We start from the raw sequence: 17,077 nt of genomic DNA on the forward strand, positions 1-17,077 counted from the left end.
CCGCTTACCATACTGTGACAAATCAGAGTATTCAGATGGACTGCAGCTCTCTACCCATTCACACATTTTCCGGCCGCCCTTTACCAACATGGCTGCCTGCGCGGAGCACTCTGGGACTCGTAGTCCGGCCCTCGCGTGTCTTCCTAACCTAAGAGCGGCCTGAGCCAGTCGCTATCGAGAGCCTGTACGCCTCCTTGATGATTTCTGGGAGTTGTAGTTCTTTGCCCTATCTCTGCCCCTCCTGTTTCCGGTGCCGTCACGGGACAGAGCAGTCGGTGACAGCCCCGAGGGCCCCCGCCCCGCGCCCATGGCCGAGCCGGATCGTGAGTCGGGGGCCCCGGTGGGAGGGTCGGGCCGGGCCGCGCCGGGGCCTGGCTGAGGGCTGCAGGCCCCGGGGCCCGAGGACGGGCATGGTGGGGCTGGAGACTGGGACCGCATGGAGGGGAGTGGGATTCGGGGCAAGGTTGGGGGGGGGGGATGTCGTTGCTAAGTGATCCATCTTGCTTGGTTGGTGGGTTTCTGGGTCGCGAGCTTTTAAGTGTCCGTTTGCCACGTCCCCCAAGTTCCTAATGATCGCGTGTTTCTCGCACCTTGGTTGCTGAGGACCCTCGTTGCTAAGGACTTAGGTTGCCGCGGACCCGGTTGCTAAGGGTACCTGGTTGTTAGGGTACCTGTATGATGCTAGGGAACCCCTGGTGCCCCCCTCCTATCTCTTCCCTCTAGTTCCTGTGCCCCTCCTGAACATGCCATCCCCACTGCGCCTCCTCTCCTAAACTTGTCTCTACTCGGAGTATTTTCTTATATCCTCTATTCCTTTTTAAACTTTCTCTCTGTTAGTAAACCTAACCCTCCCTGCACACACACACACACAAACACTATTTCCTTCCTCACTTCTAAGTCTTCCTCCATGTCCGGTATGCTTTGCTTTCTCCTGCCTCTCCTAAACCTTCCAGTCCCAGCCTCCTTGTCCCTCACTGACCACTTCTGACGGCACTGTTTACTCTAACATGGTCTGACTGACCACTTCTGACGGCACTGTTTACTCTAACGTGGTCTGCTTTCCCCATCCCTTCCCTCCCTCCCAACCCAGTGTACTTAGCTTGACGGGCCTTCTTGCTCCCTGCCCCTATGCTTTGAATACCTTCATTCCCACTTAACCATGCCCCCCACTGTAACCACATCTGCTCCCCCTCCTCCCCCAGCCTCTGACCCTCTGGAGACCCAGGCAGGGAAGGTGCAGGAGGCTCAGGTGAGATTTGGGGAAGGGTGGAGGGAAGGAGAGAGATGGACTTGTTCCCACACCTCACACGGGGTGGGGGGGAGGTGGCAGAGGGGAGACAGTCACCCCAGGGCCCTAAGCGCACTGCCCCAGTCCCTTGCCCCAACTCCTGGTTCAGTCTCCTGGGGAATGGTGGATTCTGGGGACTGTCAGGGAAGGGTGTGCAGCCTCAACTTCAGGCCTGCCCTCCCAAATTCTTCTCTTTCCTTGCTCCCTCCCCGTATCCTTTCGGAACCTCATTGATGCTGGGCATGGAAGAGAGGGGCATCCGATTTTGTCCCTGAATGCACAGATCTCACAGACAAGTGACTGGAAATGACCCTCCAGGGTGATTACGAAAGTAGCTCAAGGCAGAGTAAACTTTGTGGGGTCACAGAGGCTCTGGCCAATCTGTTCCCTGAGTGAATCCACAGGCTGGCCTAGGAGTCAGACTGTGGTGCAGACATCTCACAGTAAGTGAAGAATGACTTAGAATTGTCTTACGCAGTGTGACAAATGGCGTTCCACGCAGAGTGTACAGGTTGTGTGAAGACTGGAGGGCACAAAGGGTGTGGTGTGGTCAGTAGCCTGGTGGCTGGGGGTGGTTAGCTAATTGTAGCTGAGGTTAGCATTTATTGAGTACTTATTCCAGCCAGCTCCTCTGCTCGGGTCTCTGTGTACATTTCATTTCATCTTCCCAGAATCCCTTGCAGGGGGCAAGGTTTACTGGGGCCATTTTACAGATGAGGAATCTGAGGCAGAGCTTTTAGGTAACTTGTCCTCTATCTTCCTCACCTCCCGTGCCCCTGCTAGAAGAGCAGGGACTGTTTTGCAACCCAGGGCACTCTGCAGGTTGCCTTCCAGAAACTTCAGGAAGAGGTAGCCAGGCCGCCTCACAGAGACCTGAAGGCCCCACCAGCATCTCTAGGTCCTGCTACAGCCAAGTTGCTCCCACATGCTGGGCAGGGCCCTCAAGTCCTTCCACAGAGCCTCACTGTCTGCAGTCTGAAAGGATGCCAACCCCCCCGAGACGCGAGATCGCCATTCAGATGTAGGGCAGCGTGGAAGCTGAGAGGAAGGCTCCTGACAGGTGCACAACAGGGCCACTCTGAGGGTCTGAAAGCTCCCTTTTGGGCTGGGATTTCTCCCTCGCCTGGCTCTGACGGCTCAGCCACTGTCACAGAGAAAGGTTTAATGTTAAAAAGGGATCCTCAGTCCCAGAAAGAGAGATTTGAGGGTGTAAATTGCAGCATTGTCTGTGATAGGGCAACACTGGAAACAGCCCAAGTGGCTGTCAGTAAGCGGGTTAAATGAACTATGGCTCATCCTTACAATGTAACACTACAGCCTTACAATATAACACTATGTAGCTTTTTAAAAGGAGGAGGTAGATCTATAGTATATTGTTCTGCGGAAGAGGCAAGGTGCAGTGTTGTACTGTGGCACGGACCCATTTCTGGAAAATGAATGAGTTTTGTATGCAGAGAAAAAAATCTAGAGTCATTACCACTGTACTGTGAATGGTGGTTATCGTGACAGGGGTGGGTGAGGGAACTAGAGGCAAGTGTCTCAAGTCACACATGGTCTCATGATCAAAGTTTTTACAAAACCTATGGAAGAGCAATTTAAAATTTTAAAATATGTTTGGAAGAGTGGTTCCTATTCCAAAAGGCTTGAAACCAGAGCAGAGAATAATTTGGGAGAGGGGTCTTAAGCAGGAGACTGCATTGGTCAGAATTGTGCTTTTGTGAGGTCCACTGCAGGGCCCATCCCTGGTGTAGTGCACAGTGAGTATCCATCATTCAGTGGTGGATAGTTCTGGAGCTCCTGCCAGGGCCAGGCCCTGTTCCCGGCATGGGGTGTCCACCGGTAAACACGAAAACTCCCTGCCATCTTGGAGCTGACATCATGGTGGACTCCATTCCCGGTGGTGATCTGATGGTTATAGACTGGAGAAGCCAGTGAGAAGGGCACTTGGAGCAGAGGGCAGGGTGGGCTGACAGAGCCAGGCAGTCACCTGGAGGGTGGTAACATCCATTGGGGTGGAGGCCGAGGCTGGGAGCTTAGGGAGGAGGCCAGGACAGGGCCCCCAGAGGGAGGACTGGCTGGACCAGGTAGAGCTCTGGGGAGGAGACATATTAGGGCAGGAGGGCGGGTGAGGGAGACAAAGACTGGGGGACAGAAGCCACACTGAGATAAGACCTACGAGGAAGGACAGGTTTAGGAGAGATGCTATGACCAAGATTGAGATGTGGTGGGAGAGGGAGGCCAGGGGTCACTTCAGCAGAGGTATCCAGGAGGCTGCAGGAGTCCCAGATCTGGGGCTAGGAGGTGGCATTATCAACGCCTAACCCAAGACCATTGGCACAGATGAGGCAGCTAGCCCAGGAAAATTGGAGAGAGGAAGTAGGAGGGCGAGGGCAGCACGGAGTCTCAGATCTGCAATCTGGGAGCCTGGCCGAGGGGAAGAGTAGATAATGACAGGGAGGGGTTGGAAAGGTGGAGCCCGGGGCTTCAGGAAGGAGGGCTAAGGGCCCCAGGGTGAGGACTGGGGCATTTCCACTGGGGTTATTCATAGAAGTGACTTTGATGAGGAGGGCAGCAGGCCCACACTACAGGGGACAGGTGGGGATGCAAGGCAAGGACATGGGACACCAGGCACACCAGGTACTTCTGACACTTACCCACTGGGTGCCCCTTGGAGCGCCTCCCTTAGGCTAATGCTTCATTTCAGAGAGCCCTCTGAGGCAGTGCCATATCCTCTGAGCTCCATTTCCAAGATGAGGGCCATCAAACTCAAAACAGCAAAGAACATGAGCTCCTCAGGAGCAGTGGGACCACGTGTCCAACCCATGCAGCCCATCCCAGAGCCTGCACACTGTCCCCCGACCACCCCCTCTCTTCCTTGGGCCCACTTCCAGCCAGAGCCTTTCCCCCCAAACCCGGGTGCCATCCTCCCCTCTCTTCCCTCGCTAATCCCACTTCTGGGGCCTGGCCACCCCACCCCAACCCCTTCCAGGACTCAGATTCAGACTCTGAGGAAGGAGCCACTGGCGGCGAAGCAGAGAGTGAGTATCTTCCCTGGGAGTGGGGTTCTGGGGGAGCAATTTAGGGCAGGGATGTATTTGCTACCCCTCACCTCCACTGAGGGTGACATTCTAAGTATGTCTGTTGGGTGCAATGCCAGCACTTAGAGGACCCTGGCTGTGGGAGGGTGGGGGACCCCAGGGCAGACTGGGGCACTCAGGGCCCCATGGCTCTTGGGCTGAACACCCACCCTCCTGTTCTCTCTTTGCTTTTTGGCCAGTGGACTTCCTGCGGAACTTCTTCTCCCAGACACTGGGCCTGGGCACCCAGAAGGAGCGTTTGCTGGACGACCTGACCCTGGAAGGGGTGACCCGCTACATGCAGAGCGAGCGCTGTAAGTCCCTGCCCTGCCTTTCACCACTTGCCCTGCTCCTGGCCCCATGTGACTTCTCAGCTGCCACCACTTGAACCGTCACGCCTTTTGCTTCCAAGTAACAAGAAACCCAACTCCCACCGGCTTAGGCCAAAAAGAGAGCATTGACCCTGTAACTAAAATCCAGCATTAAGCATGGCTGGATTCAGAATCTTCCGTGTTGTCAAAGATCTTAACCCCCTCTAGCGCCGGTTTTCTGCGTGGAGGTGAAGGAGGCTTCTGACGGCACCACATGTCAGTTCCACTAGCCTAGTATCTCCTTCCAGGGGTTCAAGCGAAAGGGCAGAGATCGCGCGCGCCCCAATTGGGCCAGGTTGGGTCACTCTTCTACCACAAACCAATCACCTTCTCTGTCCCTGATTGGCCAGATGTGGGTCACACCTCCATTGCTGATTGGCCAGGCCTGTTTGACAGACTGAAGACGCTACCAATAATAATTACCCCAGAACGTGCCTAGGGGGTGCAACCCAGGAACAGAGAGGGAAATGCCCGGAAGAGGGGCCGGGAGGAGAGCAAGAGCTGCGTGCCCTGGGACCACTATTACCGGAAGTGTGTTTTGGAGTGCTGTGTAGGTGCCTCTCTACTAGGTCACCATGTCATTTCTATTTCTTGCTGAAAGTTGAGGTCACCAGAGTCTGAGAAACCGGGCCCTAGGTAGTCCTCAAGTAGAACAATCGACCCTTTGAGGGTCCTGAACAGCCTTTTGTTGAGGACGTCTTCTCCCATTTCCCTGTCCTCCAGCTGCTGCCGGCTCCCTGCTCAGGCGTCCAGGCTTGCTGCCCTGAGCCTCCCACTCTCCCAGGCCAGGCCGGGCAGCTGTCTGCAGACATCTCCTCCCCAAAGAGAGCACAGGCAGTGGCCGCAAAGCTCTGGTTCTTTCCGTCCTCCCACACTTGGGTTTTAGGACAGTTGGCTCACGAGGCTGCCCGTGAGGGGCACAGTGAAGAACGACAGCTGACTGAGCCCTCACCATTTGCCAGGTGCTGGGCTAGGCTAGACGTCCTCTCCTTCAACCTTCACACTGTACCTATGAGGTTGTCACAGGAGTGGTGTGGACAGAGGAGGAAGTGGAGGCACAGAGAGGTTGGGACTCCGTGCAGGGTCACACAGCTGGCAGGAGGCAGTCAGGACTCCACCCCAGGCTCCCCCGAATCCAGAACACACACTGCCTCCTGTGTGGCCCCAGCTAGCTCCAGCTGGGCCTAGCCCAGTGGCAACCCCGAGACAAAGCCAAGGGCTTCATCCCCCTTGCTGTCCTCCTTCTCATGGGACGCCCCAGAGATCCCCAGTTCAGGGGCTTCACACTTGGGGCTGGCCATCAGCTGATGGGCAGATGCCTGGGTCTTGCATGGCCAGGCTGCCCAGCAGGTGCTGATAAGACAAGGAGCTATTTCCGCACAGCCCTGAATGTTTGCAAAGTGATTCGACTCCTACCACACCTTCCCATCCTTTTTTCTGAAAGCCAGGAGAAAAGCAGAGGAACAAAGTGCTCATACGCGTACAAACCCTGGGTCTCAAGAGGTACAATTGCCTCAGAGAGTAATAGCAGACACATACGTAGTGTTTGCTCAGTGCTGGGCGCTGATCTAAGCTTTACACGAATGAATTCATTCTCTCGACAGCCCCATGAAGCCAGTATTGTAATTATGCCCATTTAACAGAGCAGGAAGCTGGAACCCAGAAGGGGGAGCTGAACTAAGACCCCCCCCTCACGCCCCCATCCGCCAGCCCCAGCTGGTGAGCAGGAGAGCTAGGATCCAAGCCCTCTTATCTACCGGCTTTCACTGGGTGAGAGCCAAAAGGGGCAAATCTTTGGTCTTCACCAGAAAATGATCAGACTTCCAGTGGCTGGTGTGTGTTTGATTATAGAGGAAAGGAATATGCTGAAGGAACACGCTAGAAATAGATGGTCATTCAAGATTGTGTCCAAAAGGTGAGGTTGGGGCAGAGATTTTTCCCAGTGACCTATAGCTCTTCCGGGGGGGACCCCCACCACCACTGCCCAGCCTTCTCACTAAGAGCTCATGTGTTTTTGTATAGATCTGGGAGGGGAAAGTTCTCTCCAAGTGGCCTTTTCTCAAATCTGTCCAAGTTGGTATAATTTGAAACCGTCATTTCCTTGTCCCCCTCTGCCACCAGTTGACTGCATGATCCTTCCCCTGTCTGAGCCTTGGTTTTCTCATCTGTAAAGTGGGGGTGTTAACCTCCCCTTCCCCCTGAGATGATTGGGAAGACCATTCATGCATCTGAAATGCTGGCACTGAGGAAACGACATCGGGGGCTGTGATGGGTGCTGTTATTTTGGGGCCGAGCATACTGTCACGTGATGCAGAAACTCCTCTCCTCCAGGTCGCAGGGTCATCTGTTTGGTAGGAGCTGGGATCTCCACATGTAAGTGCCTCCCCTTCCTCCTCATAGCTACTCCCACATTTGGGGACCCCCTTACAGGGACTGGAGGGAGCCGTGTCTGTGCCTTTGATGGGGAGGGATTGATGGGGTATAGATGGAGGTCCCTGACCCATTGCTCCACACCTCACCCCCCGGCCCACAGCTGCCGGCATCCCTGACTTCCGCTCCCCATCCACCGGCCTCTACGCCAACCTGGAGAAGTACCATCTTCCTTACCCGGAGGCCATCTTTGAGATTGGCTACTTTAAGGTATGTGCTCCCCAGGCAGGAAGGTCTGTAATGGGGAGGGAATGGGATCGCCTGACTCCATCTCTCAGTTCACCAGGGGCATCTGGGTGCCCACCTGCCCTCTGACTCTCTCTCCCACAGAAACACCCAGAGCCCTTCTTTGCTCTCGCCAAGGAACTCTATCCTGGGCAGTTCAAGGTGAGCTTTCTTGCCGGGCACTCAGGAAAGCTTGGGGGGCAGCAGGCATGGGAAAGGCTTCTTCTGGGGCTCTTCAGACAAATACCCCATGATCATGAAGGACATGGGCTCCGGGCCACGTGGGTCCATGTTCTGGTCCCTCATTTCCTACTCTTGTGACCTTGAGCCTCAATTTTCCCATCTGTGAAATGGGGCCAGTGATGCTCCCGAGGCCAGTGTGATGAGTCCATGATATAAAAAAGCCAGAGTGTCTGGAACACTTCCTGGCATGAGGCAATGTGCAGCAAATGGGCTCTGTCACGATGGGCACTGTTCCGCTTGCCCCCCCCCCCAGCCGACCGTCTGCCACTACTTCATCCGCCTGCTGAAGGAGAAGGGGCTGCTGCTGCGCTGCTACACGCAGGTAGGCGGCCTCAGGCTCCCCGGGGGTCGGGGGAGGGCTGGCCATGTGCATCCTGGCACCCCTGGGGCCCGAGAGCCCGGGCCCGCTGAGTTCTTGCTGTGTGACCTGCAGGGAGACCCTGCACCTCCCCTCAGCCTCAGTTTCCCCTTCTGTAAAGCAGTGGCCAGAACAGTTTGGCCTTTCAGGGCCGCACATCTGAGGGGCTACACTTTGCACAGTAGATTTCCGGGTTGGTTAGGGTTTTTAGCAGATGGCCACGGGGTAACTGGCTCTGGCAAAATCAGTACACCACACCCGTTTCCCAGCGGGCGGACGGAGAGTCTTGAGGAAGAGGCATCTTTTTGACATTAGGCAAAGGGCTTGCGTGTGCCACGGGCCATGGCTCGTACATGTCAGGAGCTGAGCCGAGGGCCTTGCCCTGGGGCTCTCTGGCAAGGACGGCTCACATCGTGGGTTTCTGGACTAGTCGACAAGACGTTTCCAGCGTCTCACACCCCTCACTGTAAAAGCAGTCGGTGCCCCTACCTTTGTTTTAGGAATGTGTGTTTTATGAATGCAGGTGAATACATGAAATTGAAATTACAAGCCGTCAGTAACAGTGACATCGTGCTGTAAATGATCCCTCAGGGCGCTCCTTGGGGGGCCCAGTCTGTTGAGTGCCCAACTCTTGGTTTCTACTCAGGTCATCGTCTCAGGGTGGTGAGATCGAGCTCTATGCTCAGAGGGAAGTCTGCTTAAAATTCTTTCTCTCCCTCTGCCTCCGCCTTTCTCCTCCCTGTGTGTTTGCACTCGCTCTCTCTCTCTAAAAGAAATAATTTTTTTTTAAATGATACCTTAGAACCCAAAATTTAAAAAGAGAGAATACTTGACTATAAGTGGGCATTCTAACATTTTCTTCCTGCACCTGGCAATTTGGAGCCTGCCAGCCTGGGAAGCCGCCACCAGGGGGAAGATGAATTTCTTCCTAAGTACTGATTTCTCAAATGGGGGCAGGAGTCCACTGCCTAGGACTGGCGGTGGTGGCCTGAGAAAGGACAGCCTCTTCTTTCCAGGAGGAGCTCCCGCTCAGGATAAACCTAACCTTTCTTCCCAGAGGCCATTTTATCCACAGGACGTGGCTCAGACATGATAAACACAGCTTTCTCCAAGCCAAGGGCCCCCCTGTGCTTGATTCCATGAAATCCACACCGCAGACCTGCTACTGTCATCTTCTGTCACAAGTGTTTACCCAGTGTAGGCCCCATGCCAGGCCCTGCTGGCGGCGACATCCCTGCCCTCCTAGAGCTGACAGTCTGCTGTGGGGAGAGAGAGACAGTGGACATGATGGGTAGGGAGCAGAGCTAGGGGGTGATGATTAAGCAGGAGAGGGAATTAGAAGTGTTGTGGGGGGTGCTGTTGTCAACAGGTATCAGGGAAGGTCTCACTGAGAAGTGTGCGTTTAGACAAAGACCTCCAGGAGGGGACAGAGGGAGCCACGGTATCATCTGGGGGGAGAGTGTGTTCCAGGCAAAAGGAACAGCCAGGGCAGAGGTCCTGAGGTGAGACTGTATTTGGCTCAAGTGAACAGAGAGGACAGCAGGATAGAATAGGGGGGTGGGGGAACAGGGACTAACTGTGGGGTCTTGGGGCCGCAGGAAGGGCTAAGTGAGAGGGAGCCACAGGAGGGCTCTGAGCAGGGTGGAATATGACCTGACCCAGGGGTCCTCCTGGCTGCATGTCCAGGACCTACTGGGAGTGGTGAGGAGGGGGGCACAGAGACCAAGGAGGAAACTGCCCTGACGGTGGAAGCAGATGGGTCGCTCTTCTGGGAAGCGAGTGTCCCCTCCTGGCAACAGTGACTGTGCAGCTTTAACTGCACACGCATCAGCAAAACGGCTGATGACAGAAAACAGACAACTGTGGTGGGAGTGAGGGGGGAAGCATTCCCTTCTCATGTTTCAAGACACCATTTTGTTTTGTTTTCTCCAAACTTGTCACCCTCTCCGTCAACCTCAGTCACTTTTTGAGTCACTGACCCAGTTTTCTGAAACACCCTGTCTTCACCTCTTTCCGGATTGTGATGGTGTTGCGCTTCTGGGGCCGTGTACAAGAGCTGTTTTTATCCCCAGATGCAAGTCTCCGTCCAAACACGTGAACAGTTGCCCTGTTCGCTCAAGCCCCTGCAATCTCCACAGCAAAGCGGCTTCTAAATATATTCATAGCATTTAGCCTACACGTGGGGCTTGTACTTGACTTTCTTCCACTTACCTCCCTGTGTGGAAGACCCTTCCATATCCACACCCACATAGCAGCTTCCTACCCTCCCTCCTTCCCTGCCTGCCTGCCTTCCTCTCTTTCTTCTTTCTCTTTCTTTTCTTTTTTTTTTTTTCTTTTGTTTTCTTGATTTAAGTAACCTCTCCACCCAAAGTGGGACTCGAACTCCCAACCTCGAGATCCAGAAACGCACGCTCTAGGGAGTGAGCCAGCCAGGCACCCCCAACTTCATGCTTCTTCAAAGCTGCTGTTGCCTTTGTGTCCATCAGGGGGACACTGTGTTTTGAAACAAAAAGGGAGTCAAGGTTTAAAAAGCAAGGGATTTCCGTTGACAATCGGACTTCAGTCTCCTCCTGCAGATTGAGAAGAACTGCCAACCCTCCTACCCCCACCCCGGGCAGGGGTTGGGGGTCAGTGAGCACTGGGCCGGAGCTGGACAGTGCCCACCCTCACCTTGCCCTGCTTGCTGCCACACACCCAGGCAACATGTCACTCAGCCTGTACCACCCTGCATTCATCACCGCCTGTCCTCTAGGAGAGAGCATCCTGGGGCTGTACTCCCCAGCCCCCAGCTTCCCTCCCTAGAAGCCCCTATTGTTGCTGGCTTCTCCTATCACCTTTATTTTTGTTTTAAAGATTTTATTTCTTTATTTGACAGACAGCACAAGCAGGGAGGAGGGGCAGAGGGAGAGGGACAAGCAGACCTGCTGAGCAGGGAGCCAGATGTGGGGCTTGATCCCAGGTCCCCAGGATCATGACCTGAGCTGAAGGCAGAGGCTTAACCCACTGAGCCACCCAGGCATCCGTGTATTGCCTTTCAAAATAGTGTATACACCGGCAAACAAATACACACCTTCATATACAGCTTTCCTACCACCTTTGTTCTCCTGTGCCTTTTAATCTCTTGAAGGGATCATTTCCATATCAGGACATGTAGGACAGCCTCATTCTTTTCCCATTCGAGGTTTTTTTTTTTTTTTTTTTTAAAGATTTTATTTATTTATTTGACAGAGAGAGATGACAAGCAGGCAGAGAGGCAGGCAGAGAGAGAGGAGGAAGCAGGCTCCCTGCTGAGCAGAGAGCCCGATGCGGGCCCTCGATCCCAGGACCCTGAGATCATGACCTGAGCCGAAGGCAGCGGCTTAAGCCACTGAGCCACCCAGGCGCCCCCATTCGAGGTTTTTTAAATCAGAAGTGGCCTCAGAACAACAGAGGCGGCTCAGTAGTTGTTTTTTTTTTGTTTTTTTTTACACACTATTTAATTATTTGCATGCACACTGCTTCCTCACATGTGAGCAGGGCCATAGACTGAGTCAAGTAACAAAGGCAAAACTAATGCGGGGTTGGGGGGAGAGGAAGAGCTCCAGAGAGAGTCTGGGAACAGTGGCTCTTGTCTGCACGTTTGGGGAACAAGCTGATTGCTGGCAGGGAGCAGAGACAAGTGCTTGGGGCCGTCTGCCCCTGAAAGAGAACCCTTTTGGTTGTGCATGGAGCTCAGGGAGGCTGTGCCAGGTCAGCTGTGGGCTGCACATGACCCGCCATCTCGGGGTGGCGTCTGGCCATGTGCTGCGGGCTCCGTCAGCTCCATCAGCACCTGTCTCTGCAGCATTCCTCATGGGCAAACAAAAGCTGCTCCCGGGGGGCTGCGTGCTTTAAGAAAAATGAGAGAGCACATATGTCAATGTGTAAGGGAAGAATAGTCCTGCTGGTTTAATGAGGAATCTATCCGTGTCTTAAAAGAATGCCAGTGAATGTGCCGTCTGTGAAAACAGACCACAGTAAGACACCCAACTGCTGATTATGAAAACAGTGATTGAAACCAAATAAACCCTCCCGATTCACTTATTTCTGTAACCGCTCAGCCAGGGGTGCCACAGACAGTTGTGCAGGTTGGTTATTGCACAAATGCCACATCCGAGGGCGCACTTATTTCCAACAGAGACATTATAGGCTTCCCCATCAGTGCCATCAAAATTTCTGGCAGGTGGCTCTAACGTCATGTGGTCCTAACAAAAACAAATTTTCTGAGAAATGGAAACAAAGTGGCCCAACTATGCAGAAACACTCCATCTGGGCTGACAGTGGCAGTGGGCCTGGGCTCACAGACATATGACTTTGGGCCCCACCTTTAACCATCTGTGACTTTTCCACTTCGTCAGCCCCCCTGAGAGTGAGCAGAGGGGTTTATAGGCACACCCGGCCCCCTTGCTTCTCCCTCCCTCCCCCCTCCCTCTCTCCCCTTTGTTTCTCTTCGCAGGGCCCTGCTCTGCCTTCTTTCCCTGGGGGGAGGTTTGCCTCACTCCTGAGCCTTTTCCCTCTGTGTCTCCCCCCAGAACATAGACACCCTGGAGCGAGTGGCAGGGCTGGAGCCCGAGGACCTGGTGGAGGCCCACGGCACCTTCTACACCTCGCACTGCATCAGCCCCCTCTGCCGGCGGGAGTACTCACTCAGCTGGATGAAGGGTGAGGTGCCCAAGGTCATCCACGGTCATCCACGAGGGCAGGCCTCGTGGGTGCCCCGTGTCTGCTCCCTGGGGCCTCCAGGTGGTGGGCACCCGTTCCGTCCCACTCTGTGGCTCTTTTTAGCTGCTGACAGCAGCGCCCTAGAGACCTGAGGCAGCGGGCAAGATTCACTGCTCCGACACCACCTCCCAGCCAGGGTATAATGGAACCAGGTCCCACACCCCGTCCAGCCACACACACAGACGTGTGTTAGCATAGAGGCCACCAGAGTATCCCACAGTCTGTTCTGTGAGGTCATAAGGCCCCAGCTCTTAATCCTGTGAGGGGCTCTGACCTTACCTTGCACAAGGGGGCCCGCAAGGGCAAACCCAACTTCCTTCGAATCCAAATGTGCACTGTCCAGTATGGCGGCCACAACCGCATATGGCTCTTGGGCACTGACAGATGTGCCCAAGGACCAGAATTTGTAATTTTACACCATTTTTAGTAATTTCAATGTTAAAAGCCACACACAGCTGGGACGACCAGATTGGACAGGACTGTGTGAGAGCCACGGGGTCCAAAGGCCCGTGAGTCAGAGTCCGTGGAATGTGAAGCTGGACATAGGCCTGGTTCGGGGATGAAGGCTGGGGGCCATCCTAGGGGTGCAGACAATAGGGCTTGTTAGAGTCACTGTCCTGGTTCACGGAAGGGCAGAGAGTCCAGAAAAGGGGGAAAAGAAAAGTCAGCCAGTTTTTTCTCAGAGGCCAGTGAGAGGCTTGTCTGACGTCCACTGTACTGCTCGGAAGCCCCGCGTTTCACCCCGGCAGGCCATTCCTGACATTCTTTGTGCTGATCTCACAAAGCCTACGGTGTCTGGTGTCCGTGTGAGACAGGGACAGCTGCGGCATTTGCGGTGGGGCCCCCGGGGGATGGGGGGTGGCCTTCTGCTCAGATGCCAGCTGACCGCTGCTGGGAGAGGCTTCCAGAATAGCTCAAGGGCGCACAGCTGGGGGGAACGGACCACGAACACCACCCCATTGTGTGCCCCTCCCAGCGACGGCGCCTGCAGCCGCCACACACTCTCCACCACTGTCAATGCCGTCAGGTTTTAAGGACATTACAGACGGCACAACAGGGCTCTGTATGTGTCTGCTGAAGGAATGAATGAAGAGTTGAACAAATGAGCTCATATTCTGTGGGTTGGTTGCAAGAGACGGAATGCTTTTCAAGATTCCTTAATCAATAAGCAATAAGGAGTGTGACTGTCATAAGACCAGGGGTGTGTGTGTGTGTGTGTGTGTGTGTATGTGTGTGTGTGTGTGTAGGTGTCTGTCCCAGAACACAAGGATGGGAAGCAGCTGGGCCTGCGAATGTATCCCAGGATCGTCTGCAGAGTCTTCCCTTTCTCTGACACCCAGCCTGGGACTCACCAGGTCTCTCCCCCACAATAAAATAGAGCCGTCCCGCAAGACCCACTGGGAGAGCTTTCCTGCCCAGGTTGGGGGTTGCTGAGATCCAGTTACCCCTGCAAAGGGCAAACGCTTACTCATTCACCTGTTCTTTTGTTTATACTTTAAGTCATTAGCCCACCCCCGGAATCCTGGGGAGGTGGGGAGGGGGAGGGAAGACAGCTTTCCAAGAAGGGCGAGCAGGGCAAACACCCCAGGGAACCCCCTGACTGAGGTGTGTTCGTGGACAACGAAGGCTGGCCGCAGCCCCAGGCCCCAGCCCAGAGTCACTTACCTTCTTCTCTCCCTTCCCCTTCCCCATGCCCAGAGAAGATCTTCTCAGAGGTGACTCCCAAGTGTGAGAAATGTCACAACGTGGTGAAGCCTGGTGAGCCTCGGGGCCAGGGGCCCAACCCAGAGAGATTTGGGCTGGGACCCCCACCCCTCCATGAGCCCCTTCCCAAGAAGGCCACCCTCCCTCCCTGACCAGTGCCCCAGATCTGTCCCCACCGCTCCACTGCTCCCAGCCCTCAGGCCTGCCTCTGCTCCTGCCCTGTCTCTCATTCTCTCTCTCTCTCTGATCCTGCCTCTGCTCCTGCCCTGTCTCTCATTCTCTCTCTCTCTCTGACCCTGCCTCTCTACCTCCCGTTTCACCTTCTCTTTCTGTCTCTGTGTGTCTGTCCCCCTGCCTCAGACATCGTATTCTTCGGCGAGAACCTCCCAGCGAGATTCTTCTCCTGCATGCAGTCAGTAAGTGGCCCTGGGCCTCCCTACGTGGGGGCAGATGGCCTCCCCAATTAGCTGCAGATGCAGTGTTGGGGGAAAGCAGCCCAGCCCCCACCGAGCCCCTGGAGCCCTCACTGGCCACGCCCCCCTCACAGGACTTCCTGAAGGTGGATCTCCTCCTCATCATGGGCACGTCCCTACAGGTGCAGCCCTTCGCATCCCTCATCAGCAAGTAGGTTGGGACGGGGCGGGGGCGGGGGCGGGGCTGGGGACCGGGGGAGCCAGCACAGGTCCTCACCGCCGAGCTCGCCATCCCTCAGGGCCCCCCTCTCCACCCCACGCCTGCTCATCAACAAGGAGAAGACTGGGCAGGTGAGTTGGCTTTTATTTGAGCCCCCCTCTGATTTTCCCTCCTCCTCTTCCTCACAGGGGTCCCACATTCCCTTTCACTGGGATCCCCAACTCAGAACCAGGAGTTCTAGAATCCAGATTCCCTGGAGCCCAGGTCACCTGGACTCTGATTCTACAGGCATCTGGGTCACTTGGGACCCTTCTGAGCAAGGGACAGAACCCAACTCGAAGCGACTTAAGCCAGGATTGGAATGCTGTGCCTCGTGCGAGGGAAGAGTCGGGGCAAGCCGGACCCAGGGCTCGCAGCCCAGCATCGGGAGGCGCCCATTCCTGCTTTCAGCTCTTTTCCTGAGGTGGCCTCGCTCCCTCATCCCTGGGGAGGGATGGTTCCTCGAACAGGCCAAACATGCCATGGGCCAGGCACTGTTCCAAGCACTTTGTTTTATTTATTTATTTTAAGTAGGTTTCACGCCCAGCATGGGGCTTGAACTCAACCCTGAGATTAAGAGTCATGTGATCTACTGACTGAGATGGCAGGTGCCCCTAAGTACTTTCTAAGTATTCACCCACTGATAGTACCCTGCTAGGAGCAGTTTGGTGATGGCCCCCCACTCTACAGATAAGGAAACTGAGGTTCAGGGAGGCCAGGTCACTTGAGTGAAGTCACAGAGCAGGGAACAGAGCCAGGCTACCTGGTCCCGGGTCTGTGTTCTGAGCTGTCCCCTCCCCCCCACCACCACAGACTGACCCTTTCCTGGGGATGATGATGGGCCTCGGAGGAGGCATGGACTTCGACTCCAAGAAGGCCTACAGGTGAGTCCTGGGCCTGCGTGGGTTCCAGCTGAAGTGGGAGGGAAGGCGAGAAGGCACACTGAGTGGGAAGGGCAGGCAGGGGCCGGGGACAAGCCCGGGAGCTCTGACTCTCCCGCCCACAGAGACGTAGCCTGGCTGGGTGACTGTGACCAGGGCTGCCTGGCTCTTGCCGACCTCCTCGGATGGAAGGTAAGGAATCTGGGCCACCCCATCCCACCTGGAGCCCCACCCCTAGACCCCTGCCCCTCAGATCCTCTGACTCCATGATGTATGGTGACTGCTGACCTCTATGAACTTTGCCCCCTGCAGAAGGAGCTGGAGGAGCTCGTCCGGAAGGAGCATGCCAGCATTGACGCCCAGGCAGGATCGGGGAGCCCCAGCCCCAACCCCAACACTTCAGCTTCCCCCAGGAAGTCTCCACCTCCCGCCAAGGAGGAGGCCAGGACCTCAGAGGGAGAGCGGCCCCAGTGACAGCTGTGGCTCCTGGGCAGAACTCTCGCAGAGCCCCCACCAGCCCTGGCCCCCTCTAACTTGCAGCTCTTGTCTGGGTTGCTCAGAACGTTTCCCCAGTCTCTTAACCACCCCCAAAACTGAGGTCCCGCCCCCTGACCCTGGTAAACCTCTAACAGCACCCAGGAGCCGAGGCCTGGGCAGCCCAGCTGTAACAGCCCGCAGTCTCTAACCACCCGCTGGGACGGGGGTCAACCTCCGCTAATCTCTAACTGCTCCCAGGGCCAGGACTGCCTCTAAACTTCTAACTGTTCCCGACAGGGGCCCCAGGCCTCCCCAGGGCTCTCCATGTCCTCTGCCACTCCTAAGGGCCTGTGCCCAGGGTTGCCAAGTCTAACGTACCCTGGTGGAGTGTGGGCCCTCCAAACCTAACATCCTCTGTGGGGAGCTGAGCCTGAAGGTCTCCCGAGTCTGGGCCTCCCACTCCCAAAGTGGGTGCTGGACCTGTTCCCTCTGGGACTCTCTTCCCCTGCCGGGAGGGGCTGACAATGTTGCTCATTGGAGACAAATTAAAAACAAAAACAACTAACAATCAACTGTCCAGCCTCCCTATTCCTTTCTGTGGGCACACAGGG

General features: G+C 55.5%; 1 protein-coding gene and 1 long non-coding RNA gene across 2 annotated transcripts in view; one reads left to right on the forward strand and one right to left on the reverse strand.

Moving 5' to 3' along the window:
- The first annotated feature begins 222 nt into the window (after positions 1-222).
- On the forward strand, positions 223-17,038 carry SIRT2 (sirtuin 2). The gene is given in 17 exon segments (XM_032325153.1): positions 223-323; positions 1,203-1,249; positions 4,278-4,326; positions 4,566-4,679; positions 7,068-7,109; positions 7,270-7,376; positions 7,497-7,553; positions 7,888-7,956; positions 12,543-12,672; positions 14,431-14,490; positions 14,797-14,852; positions 14,984-15,060; positions 15,149-15,200; positions 15,922-15,992; positions 16,115-16,181; positions 16,302-16,367; positions 16,370-17,038. Coding segments are annotated over 17 exon segments (1,233 nt in total). The 5' UTR covers positions 223-307; the 3' UTR covers positions 16,523-17,038.
- The window catches only part of LOC116579610, a 33,826-nt gene continuing 28,126 nt past the window's right edge, over positions 11,378-17,077 (reverse strand). The window contains exon 5 of the long non-coding RNA XR_004281341.1: positions 11,378-11,859. This is a non-coding gene — a long non-coding RNA (uncharacterized LOC116579610). The remainder of the gene's footprint in view (positions 11,860-17,077) is intronic.

Source organism: Mustela erminea, chromosome 19, assembly GCF_009829155.1.
Source record: "Mustela erminea isolate mMusErm1 chromosome 19, mMusErm1.Pri, whole genome shotgun sequence".
Taxonomy (NCBI): Eukaryota; Metazoa; Chordata; class Mammalia; order Carnivora; family Mustelidae; genus Mustela; species Mustela erminea.